At 49.4% G+C, this 19,335-nt stretch overlaps 2 protein-coding genes across 2 annotated transcripts; both read right to left on the bottom strand.

Annotated features, from left to right (window-relative positions):
* Positions 1–1,140: 1,140 nt before the first annotated feature.
* CCDC125 (coiled-coil domain containing 125) lies at positions 1,141–14,491 on the bottom strand. Its single transcript, XM_071580341.1, has 12 exons — positions 14,390–14,491; positions 13,814–14,198; positions 12,709–12,767; positions 12,041–12,127; positions 11,108–11,185; positions 10,404–10,489; positions 8,426–8,508; positions 7,794–7,909; positions 4,940–5,047; positions 3,891–4,062; positions 1,695–1,828; positions 1,141–1,572 (listed from the first exon to the last, which is right to left on the bottom strand). Exons 2-12 carry the CDS (start codon positions 14,082–14,084, stop codon positions 1,303–1,305), a joined length of 1,464 nt encoding a protein of 487 aa, XP_071436442.1. The 5' UTR covers positions 14,085–14,198; positions 14,390–14,491; the 3' UTR covers positions 1,141–1,302.
* Positions 14,492–15,442: 951 nt separating this feature from the next.
* Positions 15,443–19,271, bottom strand: AK6 (adenylate kinase 6). Its single transcript, XM_071580361.1, has 5 exons — positions 19,197–19,271; positions 18,592–18,684; positions 17,873–17,931; positions 17,659–17,804; positions 15,443–16,793 (listed from the first exon to the last, which is right to left on the bottom strand). Exons 1-5 carry the CDS (start codon positions 19,222–19,224, stop codon positions 16,604–16,606), a joined length of 516 nt encoding a protein of 171 aa, XP_071436462.1. The 5' UTR covers positions 19,225–19,271; the 3' UTR covers positions 15,443–16,603.
* Positions 19,272–19,335: the final 64 nt, after the last annotated feature.

Genomic DNA, 19,335 nt, shown 5'->3' with positions numbered 1-19,335 from the left:
ATCCCCATCCCCCTGATGTTACATCCCATGACATCACATTCCCTCTGCACAGCTGAGGATGAAGTCTGGGCTGTGGGCAGCTTGGATTTCAGCCTTGAGTGGGTTTAACTATGCCATGGGAAAGCAGAAAGGAGGAAGAATACCTGCAAAATAACAAGATATGTTTTGAGAATTGCCAAGTACAAAGCTTGACAACTGCCAGCACAGAGAGAGGCATCAGCCAACTATCAGGGCTCGAGTCAAGACATGTGAGCAAAGGCTTTCAGCCAATTAACAGTGATATTTGTGCACATGGACACAAAGACTATAAAGAGTTAAGCCTTCTGTTATGGGGGCTGCTTGGGCTGCTGAGGCTTCTGGAGCTCCTCCTGGGCCTCTGGGTTTGCTGCTGCTTGTAGTTATTAGCTGTTAATAAAGTAGTATTTGCTGGCAGTTGGAGTGTGCCTTGTAATACAGACCCCACACACAGTGACGTCACATCCCTGCCACACAGTGACGTCACATCCCCACAGCTCACAGTGATGTCACATCCCCGCCACACACAATGACATCACATCTCTGCCACACAGTGACATCACATCTCCACTGCACACAGTGACGTCACATCCCCGCCGCACAGAGTGACGTCACATCCCTGCCACACAGTGACATCACATCCCTGCCAGTGATGTCACATCCCCGCTGCACACAGTGACGTCACATCCCTGCCACACAGTGACGTCACATCCCTGCCACACAGTGATGTCACGTCCCCGCCACACAGTGACGTCACATCCCTGCCACACAGTGACGTCACATCCCCACTGCACACAGTGACATCACATTCCCACCGCATACAGTGATGTAACATCCCTGCCACACAGTGACATCACATTCCCACCGCACAGAGTGACGTCACATCCTCAGGCCACAGTGATGTCACATCCCCACCACAGTGACATCAATCTTGCTCTGTCACTGGTAATGGGGCAGGGCAGGGACAAAGGGCAGGGACAAAAGGCAGGGGCAGGGAGAGGGGAGGGAGAAGGAGGGGGGGAAGGGGAAGTGGAAGGGGAAGGGGAAAGGAGAGGGGGAGGGGGAGGGGAGAGGGAAGGGGAGGGGGAAGGGCAGAGCCCATGGACACTCCATCCCATCTGGGATCACTAGGACAGTGCCTGGCCCTGTCCTGCTGGCACAGCAGTGGCCGTGGGGCCATCCTGGCAGTGGTTGTGGCGGCCCTGCAGTGACAACCATGGGCCAGGACAGCTTCTGGCACTTCCACAATGTGTTTATATTGCACAAACCCAACCTGCTCCTGCGTGGCTACAGAGGGCCCTTCCCCACTCCCCCTGAACAGTCCGAGGGCCAAGACTGAGACTTTCGTAGAGGTTTTCCCAGATTTCCAGCAGTTTCTGTGCTGGGAACTGAGGAGACGTCGCTCCGGGCAGGGGGGCTGTGGCAGCAGCTGTGAGTGGGGACCGACAGCCCCTTCCCTTCATCCCGTCCCAGTACATTCTCCTTTGCCTCCAAGGCATGGGCCAACATGTAGCTGACCCTCCTCTGGTGTGCCAGGACCTCCTCCTTGTCGTTCACCTGGAGGGGACCAAAGCAGAAGGACAGAGAGATGTTGGCCAGCTGAGATAGGGCACACAGGGCTGTGAGTGAGGCACAGCCTGGGCTGCACGTCCTCTGATGCAGCTGAATGAGACACTGACCAGATCCACCAACACCTTCAGGATCTCATGGGGACTGTCCAGTTCCTCCACCCTCCTGCAGTCCCCTCCTGCTGACAGCAGCCTGGACAGCCTCTGCCCCAGGGTGTTCCTGTTCCCCTGCAGCTTGACCTGCTCTGCAGAAAACAAAAGTATGTGAACTGTGAAATTCAGGTGATTAGTTTTTCAACAGTAAGTAGCTTGAAAAAAACAAATATTCTCTGATACTAAAACAGGGATAAAAAAAATATAGCATAAAAGTATTTAACTATGTTCACTGTGACTTCACAAAAAGTAACTGTTTGCCAGCAGGCAAAGTAAAAGGGTCTTGGGCAGTTTTGCTTACAGGGTTCAGGAAGCCAGGACCAGTTTATCCCTGTGTGGGTGTGACCAAAGCTGTGTATTCTAAACCCTCTGGGCCATTGCCCAGCAACTGGTACCAATGGCCCATTGGCAGCAGCTGCCCAGGGCACAGCTGAGCCCTCAGGCTGGGAACTGGCTGGGAAAGAAGCCTGGCAGAGGAGCTGGGAGAACTGCCCTCCAGGGACTCCTTGGCACCTCCACACCCACCTGAGGGCTCAGCTCTGCTCATGGGCCAGCAACCATTCCAAAATCCTCCCTGACTGCCAGAGTCACATCCCCCGGTGTGGAACTCCCTGCTCTGGGGAAGGCACTGGGGGCTCCCACCCAAACCTGAGGGGAGAGAATCTTGGGGTTTGAGGACTTGGGGAACCACTCATGGGATCCAGAGGAGGAGCAGACCCTGGACAGGAGAAGCCCACCACTCTCCACCAGACTGTGCCATCATCTGCACCAACAGGTTTGTCCCTTCCTTTTCCTTTGGACTCAGAGGAACCACGTGGGGCTCAGCACAGGGGACACCAAACCCCACTGTGTTTGTGCCCCAGGGGGCTGGGTTACACTGCTGGGGTTTGGGGGGCAAAACCAACTTCTCTTTGTGCCATTGCATTTATTGTAATATTGTTATTAAATTGTAAGTGTGACTTATAATCTCTCTTGTGTTGGGTTCATTTCTCCTACCCGTTTACCTTTCAACCAGCAGAGGGGGAATTTAGGGCTTGCTTGAAAAAAGGCTGATAAGGGAAGTGCTTTCAGCACGTCCTCAGCACAGCTGGAGGGTGGAAACCTGGGTGGTGAGGGGTGGAGAGGGGTAGGTTTGGAATGATATTGTGTTGTGTAACATCCTCATAGTAGAAAAAATAGGGAATAAGCAACAGAATGTATACTCAATTAACATAAATCCAAAAAGTGTCTATGATAGATAATATTCAAAGCTAACTGTATAAAAATTGCTGAATTTTTTGTGTTCAGTGAACACACAGTCTCAGGACATGAGCCCCTGTGTGGTCCCAGCCATAATAAAAGTGTGTGTTAGAGACTGAACAAGGATTCCTTTGACTCAATACAGGCCATTTGTACAGTTTCTAAAAATACTAAAATGCATTATAATTACAGGACATGTGCCCCAGGTCGCAGAGCCTGACAGCAATGATGGGTATGGGCAAGTCAGGCTGTTTGCTGCTGTAGCACCACATCCCAGGAGCGCTCCAGGACCTGGGAGAGCCACCCAACTCCTCATCCTGGTAGCTCCAGGTCAGTCACCCACACAAATATATCCTCATGTGCCACTCCTAAATTCTGCAATGGTTTTGACCAGGACATAAGAACCCAAATACTTCTCTTTATCCCTTTTTTTAAAGAATAAAAAGACTTAGAATTCTTTCTATTTTACAGATGCAAATTCATCCTCTGCTATTACAAAGAGGGCTTTGTAACTCTGTAACACATTAAGAACAATAATAAAAAGCAAAATAAAAAGTTAAAAATGTTTTAAAGAAAACCCCAAACCCAGAAACTTTAAAGTTCATCCAGTCCCACCCCCTGCCATGGGCAGGGACACCTTCCACTACACCACACTGCTCAATGCCCCACCCAGGCCAAAAAATCTCAGTGTATTTATATATAGTTTTGCATTTCCCCTCCTTCCCTAACTCTTATGTAGAACCCCTACAAAAAACCAGCACATAAGTTGCTGATGGCATTTAATGTGGCCAGATCTTGGCTGTTCTCTGCTGTTGTTGCAGCAAACATCTTTAATGCCCAGAACATTCCTGTCATCCTATGTAACAGCTCATTTATCCCAGTGCCAGCCCCACAGACCCCACCCTGCCCCAGTACCTGTGCCCCTCAGGCGCCTCCAACTGCCAAATTTGGTTTCCTTCTTCATCTTCATCCCTTCTGCAAGTCTCAGGGCCTGGTCCTTCCTCTGCATCAGCTGCTGCTCAAAGGCAATTCTGAAGGCATCTGCCATGAGAAATGCTTCATCCCTGCTCTTCTTCAGGCTCTCACTCTGGTTTTAAGTCAGGAAAAATTTAAAGTATAGTAAGCAACTCAGAAGCAAAAGCACATTTGAGATGTGTATCAAGACACAGACAGCTTGTAAATAAATATAATCAAGGAATTGGTAGGAAACAAGTGAAGAGTTTTCCTGACATGTTTGGAAAATATATTTTGACCTGTGTATTAAGTCCTTACTCCACATATGCACAAACCATCAGACATCTACATGGTCAACCACCTCTGTGTGTTTATCTCTGTTTATCTCTGCACATGCAGAAGAGATTGAGGGCAGCAATAATGTCCAGTGCAGGAGCAACAGGAGCAAAGACAGTGGAATCTGTGTCAGGGAGAACAACTTTGGTACAAAAGGGACAGGTAGTACTTATTCTCAAAACTAGTAAGTCAGGTGGAACTTCTGCAGCAGGACCACAAGAATGGTTTCCACAGTTCCAGAGTCAAATACAAAGGATAAAAGAATTGAACAAAACAGAAGAAAAATTCTAATTCCACAGAATTTCACTAAATTAGAAAAAAAAGTACAGAGCTTGAAAGTCATGTTATTGATTTATGCCTGATGTAAATATGTATTTTCCAGCAGGATCAGCTCCCTGACCTGGCTGAGGGTGCTGAAATCACCCAAGGAAGGGGTGGAATCCACTGCCAGGAAGGAAGGAAAAGGGTCAGTGTCAGTCCACACCCTCAGTGTGTACATTTGTGGAGTGCATACACTCAGGGTGTGTTTCTCTTGTATAAAAAACAAGGCAGGAGGGAAGAAGAATGCAAACTATAATTTCGGGGGGGTTGGGGTGCTTTTCACCAGTGAAGCTGAGTGGATTGTTTGGTTTGAGCACACTCCCATCGCTGCTCCCGCCCTGCCCAGCCCTCACCTGTTCCCTGAGGTGCAGGAGCTGCTTCCGAGCGAGCGCTGCTGCCCGGGCGCAGGGGCAGGGCTGTCCCTCGGGGTGGCTGCAGCTGCAGGCGCCCAGAACCGACAGCTGCAAACCCAAAATGACAGGGCAAGATGTCACGACACCTGAACTCCACTGACAAGGTTCTCAATTGAGCTTTTAAGGGGCTTTCAGGGGCTTCAACCCACATGGTCAAATAAAACACTTGACTGCATCTCATTTTATGGGGGTTTCTGGTAGTTTATTTCTGGGTCCCCTTTGTCATGGGTTACAGGAGTTGTGGAGAGAAGGGAAGAGGAGAAAGGGAACAAGGGGAAAGGCATAAGGGATAAGGTTGCCCCTATGTTTACAAACTTGCACAAGAACATTCAAGTTTCAGGAGGGACCATATTCAGAGCTACTTTTTCACACAGTTACACACAATCTTCAAACTTACACACACCATGCAAACTATCCAACATCACACACCTATAGCTAATTATCAAGTAATACATATTTCCCCAAAATTGCTAGATCTAAACAGTCTCAATACAACTTATTTTAAATTTATAAAAGAGCTCTATTGCTGTCACTCTGCAAAGTCTCTGCAGCTTCATTTCTTGCTTCTGCCACAGCTCAAGGTTTCGAGACAAACTCCATTCTTATCTTAGCAGCACCTGCAAACTTGTCTTTGGTTGGCCAGCCTGAAAATGTGTGAATCCTCTAACAGTGAGACACCCCTGCACTGATGCACAGAAAGGGCACAGCCAGGGGCAAACACCTGGGGGTCTGCCTGGGACACACAGACACCCCTGCACTGACCCACAGTCCTTCCCAGGCACACAGTGACAGCCTGGCTCTGCACAGAGTGTCCTGATGGCCAGGAAAGCAACAGCAGAGCCAAGAAACAACAGCATTCACAGCCAGCAGCAAGTCTTTACTCCAGGTGTCCCAGTTCAGCAGGTGGGACCAGTTTATCACTGTGGGTGTGACCAGAGTTGTCCATTCTAAACCTTCTGGGCCATTGCCCAGGAACTGTTCCCAGTGGCCCATTGGCAGCAGCTGCCCAGGGCACAGCTGAGCCCTCAGGCTGGGAACTGGCTGGGAAAGAAGCCTGGCAGAGGAGCTGGGAGAACTGCCCTCCAGGGACTCCTTGGCACCTCCACATCCACCTGAGGGCTCAGCTCTGCTCATGGGCCAGCAACCATTCCAAAATCCCCCCTGACTGCCAGAGTCACATCCCCCAGTGTGGAACTCCCTGCTCTGGGGGAGGCACTGGGGGCTCCCACCCAAACCTGAGGGGAGAGAATCTTGGGGTTTGGGGACTTGGGGAACCACTCATGGGATCCAGAGGAGGAGCAGAAACTGGACAGGAGGAGCCCACCACTCTCCACCAGACTGTGCCATCATCTGCACCAACAGGTTTGTCCCTTCCTTTTCCTTTGGACTCAGAGGAACCACGTGGGGCTCAGCACAGGGGACACCAAACCCCACTGTGTTTGTGCCCCAGGGGGCTGGGTTACACTGCTGGGGTTTGTGGGTTAAACCCAATTTCTCTTTGTGCCATTGCATTTATTTAATACTGTTATTAAATTTTAAGTGTGACTTAGAATCTCTTTTGGGTTGGGTTTATTTCTCCTGCAGGTTTACCTTTAAACCAGCACACCAGGAGAGTAAACCCTCCTTCTGGGTTACAGCTTTCTCTTTACATCTTTAATACAACACTAGGCCTATTCACTGATGCCTCAGTGGGTTTAGATTTTTCTTTTTTTATAGATTTCAGATGTACTTGTAACTGTAGTGAAAGGCAAATTCAGTGTGTTAATATTTCTGGCAGTTAAAGTTCAATGTTTATCTATTGTAACCTCTACCACACAGCAATAGCTCAAGTTCTTTTAGCTATTCAGACTTCTCTTTGAGGTAGAAGGCTGAAGAATATCAGAAGGCCTGCAGAATGAGACATAAACAGGGGCAGAGTGACCTCCAACAAAGACCACTGGAAAAGCTCTAAGGCCCCTGTGTGTGCTGAGGAAGACAAAATGATTGAGACCTCAGACTCAAATCCTGATGGGGTGTGCCCAGGGGCAGGATAGGGATGGACTGAGAGATGTCTGACCTGGGGATTGGGTGGACAGCATTATAAAACCATGGGTATCAGTGTTCGGGAGGCATCATCATGTTCTCCTGAAAGCCCTAAGTCTAAACATTAAAGAATCTTCCTTTTTATCTTATCCCACACTAACTTGGCTCAGAGTTCTGTTTTTTGGGGTCTCTCATGGTATCACCACAATAGTTTGTTCAGTTCTCTCTAACATAGGTACAAACACACCAGAAGGCTGCAGGGTCTGCACATCCTGCTGGTGCTGCACATCCTGTTTGCTGTGGATGCACCTTCCAACTGCCCCATCTGCTGCTTTGCCTGCAGGTCTTTCCCTGTTTCAAGGGTAGACTTAAAAATCCTCAAGACTGATTAATTCAGGAGTCAGGGGGTCAGCAGCCCCACTGCCAACCCCATGATCCCGACAGCTGTGCTGCTCCCCATGGGCCCCACGGGAACATTTCTGTGCTCAGCAAAGCAAAGCACGAGGAGTTGGGGCTTAAGTGTCAGGAAGAAGCAAAACAAGCACCATGGGCTGTGAAAAACTGCTTGATGCTCCTTCTGTCTCCTCTTTTTTTGCAAGGCAGACCACAAAGTAAAAGACTGATTAACAGACATGCAAAGGCAAGGTCTAATTAGCTAAAAAAAGCTCCAAAGAAAGAGATACTTAATGAGTAAGTAGATTTTCTGTATGTATTTTGAAAGCAAACACATCTCTGAGTCAGACAATTTGAAAAACACATAAACCACACTTACTTCAAGAGCTGTAAAATCAGTAATGTCACTTTTATTCAGTGACATGTTCTCCTGAACAACCTTCTGTTGTTCCACATTGAGCATTGCAAGGAATTCCAAGCACTGCTGATTCAGGACTATGAAATAAACCAAAGAAAGAGATTACAAAGAGTTGCTGCACTGATTTTCTAATTTCTGAGTTTGACTGCTCCCAAAGGAAGCCATTCTGTAGTTCAAGCATCAGTTTGGGAACATGATGAGAAAAAGACAATGTAGAAAATCATATTCCAGTTGTATTTCCGTGTTTTCCAGAAGCAACGACCCCCTTGGACATCACTCCATGTACTGCTGAGCCTCAGGTCTGAGTGTTCATCTCTTTGTACTCTCACAAGTCAGCCTGTTGCTCTTTTAGAACACTGGGGAAATAGTGATATGAATCAGCTATTTTAAAGCTTTTTGGGAGGCAAAAACAAGGGATAGGGACTTGAGCTCTCTGACCCAGTGGCTGCTGTTCTCTCCTTTCCAGCTTAAATATCCACTGACCTCAGTGCCAGTAAAAACTCACTTATCCCCATAAGAAGCTTCCTTCACATCTAAATCTGAATTATTCCTGACAAACAGTATATCCAGAGGAATTGATGTTGGTGGCTTACTTGCATTTTCAGCTTTAAGCGTTTTCACTTCTTCTGTCCTCAGTTTCAATGCTTCCTTAAAGGCTGCATTTTCACAGTATATCCTGCAGATGTTAGAAAAAAAGATAAAAAACGTTTTAAATGGGCACTGAAATAATGAAAGCAACCTAGTCCGGTATAACATTCTGTCTAATATTTCTGCAAATTCAAATTAGGATTACTGAAAAGATGGAAGAAAAAAATCAGAATTGAAAGGGGTTGAGTATTTGGTTTGACAAGTTTTTATCTGTGGAAAATGGCACAGGCAGTTTTCTCACTTGTAGTATTTTTCAGGGGAAAATGGTGATATTTTCCCTTAAGAGTATCTGTACCAATAATCTGTGGTGTGTTGTTGGAAGCAAATCTGGTGGCCAGAAGCCAGAAAGGACCCTGTCAGCCCTCCTGAGCCAGGCTGGTCACACCAGGCTGGTCTGTGCTCACCCTCCTTACCCAGGGGCAGGGAGGGAGCAACACCAGGATCCTCCACACTCACACTGTTCAAACAGGCTCACCCTGTTCCTGAAACCACACCCTCACACTGCCAACCTAATCCAAGTGTGTTCAAGTGAATGTTGAGAAAAAAAATCATTCCTGTGTGAGCAGAGGGTGCCAAGAGCTTCAGAATATAACAAGAGATGAGTTCAGTGCCCTATTCCTGCTGGAAACTCAGAAAAATCAGTAATTATGGGCCTCTGAAACACCTGCTAGGAATCTCCTACTTCCTTGAAAGCACCTGAGTGGCACTGGACAAGTGACAGCTCAGCTCTGGTCTCAATTTCCTGCAGCCTGAACCCTGTTTGCAGTTTGTGCCCTCGGGACACACAACCTGAGAGTCACAGCACTCACTGATAACACATTTTTCCTTGAAGTATTTCAGTATTTCCCTCTTGGACAGAGCAGAGGCAACCTGAAGACCTAAATGTCAAAGCAATACAATTTATGTGGTGCATCTCCTCACCTGTCAGTAAATGCAGCCCACTTTAAGTGCATGCTTTTGTTCAACACTAAAGTCTGAACTATTTCACTTGAAAAAACAAAGGGAAATGCACATCATTCTCCTCCTGCTGTCTCAGGCATCAGAAAACCATTTTCAAAGCAGGCTGAGACCCTGGTTTCAGTTTTCTGAAGTTCTGTCTCTGACTTGCAACAGTTTTGTTGTTCCAAACTGCAGCCACAATTCCAACCTTCTCAGTCAGGAAAAAGCTTTTTCAAGAGGCACCCCTTGACAAGTCTAACCAAGTCAGCAAAGGAAAAGTTTGTAAATTTGTGGCTTATTCTTGGATTCAAAGCTGCAATATTTTAAATAATAATACATGCTGAGTAACATTGGCAATAATGATAAAAAATAATTACAATAATAATTGTCATGGTGAGACTTCTACATTTAAATAAGTGATCTGCTGGTCACACTTTTCAAGGTGTGTTATATATTACTAGTTCAGTGCCTCTGGCACAGCCTTGCCCAACCACACCTGGTGTTCACCCAGAGTGACTCTACTCAAACACTGAACCAGTTGATCAGCTCTCTCAAAACCCTTCCATTTCACCTGTACTTATGCTCAGACCTACAGTGCAGGAATATAAAGCAATGATTAACCAGGAAATGGCACTTCCACATGCACACTCACACCATTATTTTCTATGCTTATTTACATTTAAGGTAAATAAGGATAATCTGTCTCCAGTTGGCTGATGCAAAGGATGAAAATGAAGGATCAGCCCAGCAAAGTCACAGACACACCAAAGGATCCAGACAACAATTTCAGTAGTTTCAACTGAAAAGTACAAATGTGACCAGCAGGAAAATAAAGTAAATCTTCCAGAAATTGGAAGAGAAGTAGGAAAACACAAACCCAATAAAGCAAATTTGGAACACCAAAGAAGATGACACACAGCAGTCATGCAACTAAAAACAAAACCAAACAAAGAGACCCAAAGACACAAAGTGGAAGTGAAATACCTGTCATATTTTTCTGTCCACGTGTCTTCTATGGTTTTAAATCTATCCTGATCAAACTCAATTTCCCATTGCAAAATACTTATTTCCTGTGGAAAGAAACAACCCTGCAGTGACCAGTGACAACACAATCTGTGATACTGTTGATAACAAAACTGGTGGCAGGCACTGAAGTTTCTGACCTATGGATCCCAGACTGTGCTACAGGAGGTCTCTGTTAATGCTGTAACAAAAACATTTTCCTGTCACATTTCCCTGTCACCTTCCTGACCTGTGGAAAGGCCACACAGGAAGGACAAAGCATAAAACTCATTTAACAAAGTAGCCCAATGCCACCTTTTCCTCCTCCCCATCTCCCCTGTACTAAAAGCTGGGCACCCCTTTCCCAGGCCCCTGGGGAGGTCTCAGTTTAATCCCTGAGGAACTGAGCAACTCCCTGAGAACCACTGAAACCCACAACAAACCCCACCTGCAAGTACAGGAAGGACTCTGGGAATTTTCAGGTATTATCTGTACACTCAGTGGCATGAAAAGGTCCAGATGAAAACAGTGACACACCAACATTCTCCCTGACCACTAAAAAGGAGTAAGAACACTTTCATAAAAACTCTGGAATTAATGGCAGGTTTGCACTGATTTAAATGAACAGTCTGATAATCCCTTTTAATAGTCCTGGGATTCCATGTGTGAAGGAAACACATCCTCACCTTCTCCAAAGTCCTCTTCTCCTCCTCAGTTTTTTGGAGCATTGCTTTTGTATGACTAGTGGCTTTATCAAATACTGCCTGCAAAAGAAAAAAAGGCAAGAAAGAAAAAGAAAAAAACTGCGCAATTCTGCCAAATAATGTAATTAACTTCACCTAATTTGGCTTTAGATACATTTCCAGTCCTACACACACAAGTTCCCCCTGTGAGTTAAGCAGGATGTGCAGGATTACAGGCATTACAAGTTGCCTGCAAGCCCTGGTGGGCTCTGAGCTCCACTTCACTGCATTGCACAACAAACTTGTGTTCACATCCAGAAACTGTTTTGCTGGAAAAAGGAGCAGCGCTTAACATGAGACCTGTTCTTGTGCAGGGCTTGTGCAGAAATCACATCCCAGAACACTCAGCTACAGCAGAGCTGAGCCTTTGGTCCAGGGGTAACTTCCTATGAGTGTCTGAGAGCAGAAACTGCTCAACTGTAAAGGGGTTATGCAAGGAGGAAAAAAACCAGGAACTGACTTCTCAGAGCTCATTAATACAGTGAATAAAAATATTACAAACTGTGAGCAACAGTGTGACCTGATATTTAACCCACAGTGTCCTCTAAGACCACAGATAGAATACCTGTGATGGGCCCCAGGGCTCCAAGCACTGCCAAAATCTGTGATCTAAGGGACTGGGAAGAGTGTTTTTGTGCTTAATAGATAAATCCTGAGGGATCCTCAAAGATGAAACTATGATAATCACTACAACAGCAAAGTCTTCTGCAATAACCAGTAAATTGTAGAAGCCAAGTCTGCAGCACCTTCAGTGCTTTGAACTGCCTTAAACCTGAGACAACCCAAGGTCTTTGAGTTTTGATGAGGACCAGAGGAGGTTTCTCTGTTCTCCCCCCGTTACCAGTAAGTATGAAACAACATCTGAGCATCTCCCACCATGCTCTGCAGGATTCTCAGGGCTTCATCCTTTCCTTCCAGCTGCCTCTGACAGGCTTCCAGCTCCACTCTCAACATTTCAGCTTCCTGAGGCAAAACAAATGAGGGACACTGAGCACAGGTCAGGGCAATCCTGTTAAGGCTGGACTGAAACAGCAAAATTAATTTGGCCTCCTCTGTTTTACTTCTATGACCTCCTCACCTGAGGCCAGAGAACACAGTGCAGGTGAACTGAGTATTTTTACAGCCGGTTGTGATGCCAACACCTCAACTCATTTAAACACAGTAAAACCAACACATAGCAGTTAACCACCTTTATAAAAATTCAGTTTGAAAAGCCAAACATCGTGTACACTGCAGGTTTTCAGGCTCCTAAGCTTAACAAAGAACTAACACCTGCTAAAAATGTACAACACTTTAAATATTCTCTTCCTCTTTAAAAATACTTCCCCCACTCCCTCAAAAAAACACCCAAGACAACAAAACCCCAGAGTATAAACTGCACCTCACACTGTGACCTCCTGCTGTAAAATCTAACGGAACTTCCAACTACCACTCTAATTTCAAGAACCTGGATCCATCCGAGCCTCAGGACATGCCAAGATCTTTCTGCCACACTAAAGGGAAATGCAGATTTGGTGAGCACCACCCTTGGCACCGTTACCAACCTCCAGAGCTTCCCGGAGCTGCTGCTTCAGTTCTTCGTCTGACACTTCAGTGTTGGATTCTGCAGAAGCAACAGCAGATACTCAATTATGAGATATTATCACATCTAGCAAAAAAATAAAGAGAATTTGCTTTAACCCAAAAACAGGTAAAATGCAGCGGTGAATTTTCATCTTTGTATTTTGGTTTTTTGTTTGTTTTTTTTCCCTTCTGGAGCTAATAAACAGATTTAAGAAATACATAAATTCTAACTTCAAACACATTTCTTCACAGTTAAAGAGATGAAATGGGGGGAAAAGGTCAGCTGTAAGGAGAGAAAATAAGGACAAATATTTTATATATTTTATACTTTAAAAAAAAGAAAAATCCATCCAACAGATTTAATTTTTTTGACTATTTTGAGATTGTAACTTTTCAAAACAACAATCAACAGAGCAATGAAAGGGACTGTTTAGAAGGAGGGACAATTTGAAGACAGTTCAGATTACTGGGGAGTGTGGATAGTGGGGAATTGCTCTAAAGGAGAGAAATAAGCAAGTTATACAGAAATACCTCAGTCAAAACACTAGAAATGTGCAGGAAAGCAGCTGAGTCGCAGTGAACAGCACTGCCCACACCAAAATAAAGATTAATGCCAACCAAAATCACCTTCTTAACCCAAAAGAAAGCTAATTCACAAACTCAATTTGAATTTTTGAATATCTGGCCACGAGCTTTGGATACAACAGGTAAGAATTAAAGTTCCCTACACAAACCAGGAGCCGGAGCAATTCCATTCATTGCACAGATGAAGTTACAGACGCACCCACCGCACGATGCTCTTTGCTCAGTGTCACTTCCAACAGCAAAACCAAACGCTTTAAAACCGGGCATTTTACCCCAAAAAGGCCAGACCCTCGATCGCTCAAGGAAATTGTGGTGTGGCTGTTCTGGGGGCAGGCGGAGGGTCCCAGCAGGCACCAGACGCACCGGCACCCACTGGAACCGTCGGGATTTTGGGAAAAGGTTCCAATCCAACTCGACGACACTTCGTAAAGCAGCTGAACGCGGCTCGGTTTTCCTAACAGAGGTTTTATGGTGAATAATTAACTTCCCGATTGCTCTTACCGCAGCTGTTCTGTCGTGCGGAACTTCCAGCAGGTTTTTTGAGTGATCCATCATGAAAACTGCTCCGTTTGGCACCAGGAGGAGACGCAGCGTCACTTTCTTCCGCTCCCTTTGCCGACAAGAGGGAATTCCAAGCCTTTCCGGATCCTTTCCTAAATCCAATTGAATTGGAATGTTGTACGTTTCCCCCTTCATAAACACCTCCAGGTCTTCTCCCAAGGCCGTTTCCCAAGTCTCCACATGTCATGTCATCCTCTTCTGCTTCCTCCATCTTCTCATCCTGCTCTTGCCTTTGTTTTTAATTTCCTTCTTTTTTCCCTTTCCTGATTGAGGGCGTTTCACCTCCGCCAACGCAAACAGCGCCTCCCGAAACTGAGTGTTTTATCTGGACGAAAAGGAACAGCATTTATTTAAAGCAGCAGGACACGCTGAAGGCAGAAACACGGAGCGCGGCCGCTCCCCGACGGGACGGGGCTGCCAAAAACCATCGCCGCGACCCGGCGGCACCGTCGGACCGGGGCTGGGGCGCACCGAGAGTATCCCGACACCGCCGCCCTCCCGGAACCCCCGACCCACCTGCGCGGCGGTGCCGGTCCCGCCCCGGGGCGGGATGGACGAGATGGGATGGACGGGGCGGCCTCGGAGCGGCCCCGGGGCGGGATGAACGGGGCGGAATGGACGGGGCGGCTCCGGGAGGGGGATGGCCGGCGTGGGATGGATGGGGCGGAATGGACGGGGCGGCTCCGAGGCGGGATGGACGGGGTGGCTCCGGGAGCAGGATGGACGGGGAGGAATGGACGGGGTGGGATGAACGAGGAGGCTCCGGGAGCGGGATGAACGGGGTGGGATGAACGGGATGGGATGGACGGGGCGGCCTCGGAGCGGCCGGGGCGGAATGGACGGGATGGGATGGACGGGGCGGCTCCGGGAGCAGGATGGACGGGGTGGGATGGACGGGGCGGCTCCGAGGCGGGATGGACGGGGTGGGATGGACGGGGAGGAAGGGATGGGGTGGGATGGACGGGGAGGAATGGGCGGGGTGGGATGAACGAGGAGGCTCCGGGAGCGGGATAAACGGGGTGGGATGGACGGGATGGGATGGAGGGGCAGGAAGGAGGGGGCGGCCCCGAAAGGGGTGGACGGGGAGGCCCCAGACCGGCTCCGGGGTTGGGATGGACGGGGCGGCCCCGGGAAGCGGCTGCAGAACATGAGGTTTGGTTCCTTTAACAGAGGTCCGTATTTCTTTCCCTGCGGCCCCCTCGGCACCTCAGCACGGAGGGGTCGGGCAGCTTTGGGAACACGTCCCACCCGAGGTGCCCTGACACGGTCACTCCCAGCGTCCTCCAGGATCGGGGCTGTCCTCACAATCCCACAGACCACCTTCCACGTGTTCCCCACTGCAGTCCAAGAGCAAAACGCCTCTGCCTGTGATTCCTCAACACTTGTTTCTCGAGTCTGCCAAGAACCCAAATTTATCACCATTTTGGTTTGCAAGATCATCACGTTGCTGGTGCAGCTCCCCCACAGGTGCCACCAAACACAAATCTGTACCAAATCTGCAATAATCCTAAATACCTAACAATAATACTGTTAACAACAGACACTTTAAAAGACAGTCATTTTACTGTATCATGTATATAAAGAGTTTATTAACAAGCACTTCCTACAGACTCTCTCCCAGAAGGCTTTCCTGTGGGGAAGGTTTTACCTGCTGGCACAGCCCCCCCAGACCCAGGCCCTGCAGCAACAGAACCGATGGTTGGCAGTGGGTGGGTCTCCCCAGCCTCACCCTGCCCCGGGATGTGCTTCCTGGGAACACCTGCAGTGTCGTGCGTGTTCCAAACTGGGGTAGGAATACACACAGAAAAAAAGAAAAAGAAAGGTGATTGTTCCTTAATTGTTGAATATTCCACACCAATGCAGACACAGCCCATGTCTCCTTACCCATGAAGGAACTCCCCAAGTTCTGTGCAATCATCTTAAATAACTCTGTTGTTACCACCTCACTTCTCCCTCCAGAACAAGCACCTCCCTTGCCCTGAACCAACACCCAGCTCTGCATGAGCCTCACACACTCCAGGACACTTGTTACTGAAGTTTAAAGTCTCTCCCTGCACAACAGTGGAATAGCATCTCCAATATCAAAACTTCCCCTTGTGGGGAAAAAAAAATCAGTCCTGGTGTAATTTATTGATTTCTTTAGTTCAGGAAAATAAATTCAACTTTTGCCAAAGGCAGAAAGTAGAGCGAACAGTTCTAAAATATTCAACATATAACCAGCTTGGCTTTTCAGCTACAATTCCTGCTCTTGTGGCAATTTCCTTCCAAGCAGCAAAGTATAGTTTCCCTTCATCCAGGCTCTCAGACACAGCAGGTGTCACCACTCAGCACCAGTTTAACTCCTTTCCAGGACACTGTTGCACGCTCTGAAAATCCAAACTGCCTCAACTGCCACCAGTTGTCAGCATTTTACAGTTTTCTCAGGTGAGTTCATGGTTTGGTTTCAATTGTGAGGTCCAAAGAATTCCCAATATTGAACTCGGCTTCTCTACCGAGAGCAAAGGTGTCATTTTCATCCTGGCATTCACTTGTGGGTTCTCCTGTGTGTGTCTCCCAGGGTGCTCCAGAGGCTGATCCAAACCCTCACAAACTTGGCAGTTCTGAACCTTCTTCTATCCCCAGCCATATCCAATTACAGTAAAATTCACGTTAACTTCTTGTACAAAAACTATGAATGTCATTTATTGAACCCTCCCCGAAGAGCTCTGGCAGTGCCTGTTTCTCCAGGACTCAGTTGTTGTCCTTCATCCATTGCTCAATCCATTGCATAATCTGATCCAAATTTCTCTCCAGGTCCTCTGGAGTGTTGCTGGGCAACTGGTGCACGATTTCCTTTCTGTAGGACAGCACAGCTTCCTCATACAGGGTCTGGAAGATCTCACACTGGATGTTGTCTTCCAGCTTTTTCCCCGTGTAGCCCCTAGGAAAGAACACCAGAGGCAGCATGAGCTGGGCACAAACTGAGGAATTCTGGGGCTCTGGGATTGAGTTCCAATCTGCAAATTGTGGAATGGAAAACAAATGACCAGAAAAATCAACCTCAGGCAAGGAATCATCAACCTGTCAGAAAATAATCAGTGAAGCCAGAGAAAATAAGTGGATTTTTATAATATCTGTCTCATCTTGCACTTGAAGTGCCATTGCACAAGTTTCCACCTGCTGTAAAAAAACTGGGGAAGGGGAAACAAAGAGCTCCCAAACAGGAGGTGGGAAAGGAACTGACCCCTCTCAGGAGTTTTGTGGGTGCTTTCCAGCATTTGGTGAGGATTCTGTGGAGAATGCCCCACACCTGGCCCCCAGCAGCTCCCAGAGCAGCCCCTGCCCCTGCTGTGCTGCCCCACAGCAGCCCCCACAGCTACCCCAGTGCTGCCCCACAGTGCAGCCCCCAGTGCTGCCCCACAGCAGCCCCAGTGCTGCCCCACAGCTGCCCCCAGTGCTACCCCAGTGCTGCCCCACACCTGCCCCACAGCAGCCCCACAGCTGCCCCCAGTGCTACCCCAGTGCAGCCCTCAGCAGCCCCTCCCCTGCCATGCTGCCCCACGCCTGCCCCACACCTGCTCTGCAGCCCCCCAGCAGCCCCTCCCTGCCATGCTGCCCCCCAGCAGCCCCTCCCTGCCGTGCTGCCCCTCCCTGCCGGGCTGCCCCACGCCTGCTCTGCAGCCCCCCAGCAGCCCCTCCCTGCCATGCTGCCCCCCCGCAGCCCCTCCCTGCCATGCTGCCCCACACCTGCTCTGCAGCCCCCCAGCAGCCCCTCCCTGCCGGGCTGCCCCACGCCTGCCCCACACCTGCTCTGCAGCCGGTCGTACAGGAAGGAGTTCTCGGTGCGCAGCACAAACACAATGTGGAACCAGCGCTCGGGGAAGAAGTCGCAGCCATGGTAGTCCACGATCACCCCTCCCTCGCTCATCCTGCCCTCCAGCTCGTCCACCACCTGCAGGGCACACACAGACAGTGCCCTGGCTCTGCAGGGCCGGGAGGGGAGGGCTGGGCTGGGCTTACCCTGTCCTCGTCCAGGATGGGGCAGTCGTACTTGTCGTCGAAGCCCTCGAACAGCTGCCCTGCGGCACAGACAGGCAGGGAGTTTGGGGGCACAGTCACACAGTGCCCTCAGGGCTGTGCGCATGGCAGGAGGGGCACACACAGACAGAGCTCAGGGCAGGAGCACGTGCATTACACATCCATGTAAGGGCAATTTTGTTATTTATTACTTAACACCAAGGGTGCTGCTGCATGAATTCCTCTTAAAGCAAATTCATTGCCTTTTTATTTATATGTAGAATCCTGGAGTGATTTGAGTTGGGAGGGACCTTAAAGCCCATCCAGTGCCACCCCTGCCATGGGCAGGGACATCTCCCACCAGCCCAGGCTGCTCCAAGCCCTGTCCAGCCTGGCCTGGGACACTCCCAGGGATGGGGCAGCCACAGCTGCTCTGGGAAATCCATTGCAGTCCCTCCCCACCCTTACAGACAGGAATTCCTTCCCACTATCCCATCTAACCCTCCTCTCTTTCAGTTTGAAGCCATTCCCTGTGTCCTGTCCCTCCATGCCTTGTCCCCAGTCCCTCTCCAGCTCTCCTGGAGCCCCTTTGGGCACTGGAAGGGGCTCTCAGGTGTCCCTGGAGCCTTCCCTGCTCCAGGTGACCCCCCCGTGACACCACAGGGAGCTGCACAGAGCAAAGTGTCCTCAGAGCTCTGGTAGACCCTCCTGTCTTCCAGCACCTTCCTTTGCCAGGTCCCCCACGTTGATGTAGTTCAGCCCCGCTCTGGATGCCAGTTCCTTTCCCAGCGTGGTTTTCCCGACACCTGGAGTGCCTGGAGATCAAACCCACAGGGCAGGGTAAGGGAGGAGCTGGGGGCGCTTCCAGACACTCTCCCAGCAGGGCCTGGAGCCAACACAGGCTGGAGGGTTTGTGTGAGGGAAAAGGGGCAAAAACTGCACCACAGAGAGGGACAGAGCTGGGACAGCAGGGACAGAACCCCCCTGTGAGCAGGAGTGGCACTGAGGGAGGGAGCAAAGGAAACCTCAGCCCCACAAACACCCAGGGGTGGGGTGGGGTGGGGTGGGATGGGATGGGACAGGGTGGGGTGGGATTGGGATGGGGTGGGATGGAGTGGGGTGGGGTGGGGTGGGGTGGGAGCCTCCCGAGTTCTCAGGCAGGTGGGATGGGCCGACATTACCGCGGGCCAGGACCCCGCACCACAAACCACCCCGGGCTGGAACAAGGCGGGACCCCAGAGCCCAAATGACCCTGAGCTGGGACAGGGCTGAGCCCCCCCACCATGCAGCCCCCCGTCCGTGCCCCACGTGTCCCCACAGGTCCCACCGGTGATCAGCACGTTCGGCCTCCTCATGGCGCCGCCGGTCTCCCTGGAGACACGTGCGCAGGGGCCTTCGCCGCCGCCGGCGCGACCCGATGGCGTCACCGCCCCGCTCGGCGCGCCGCGGACAGCTAAGCGCGGGAG

This window comes from Pithys albifrons, chromosome Z, assembly GCF_047495875.1.
Source record: "Pithys albifrons albifrons isolate INPA30051 chromosome Z, PitAlb_v1, whole genome shotgun sequence".
NCBI lineage: Eukaryota > Metazoa > Chordata > Aves > Passeriformes > Thamnophilidae > Pithys > Pithys albifrons.
Note: the sequence above shows the minus strand (reverse complement) of the source record. Positions and strands in the feature narration are given on the sequence as shown.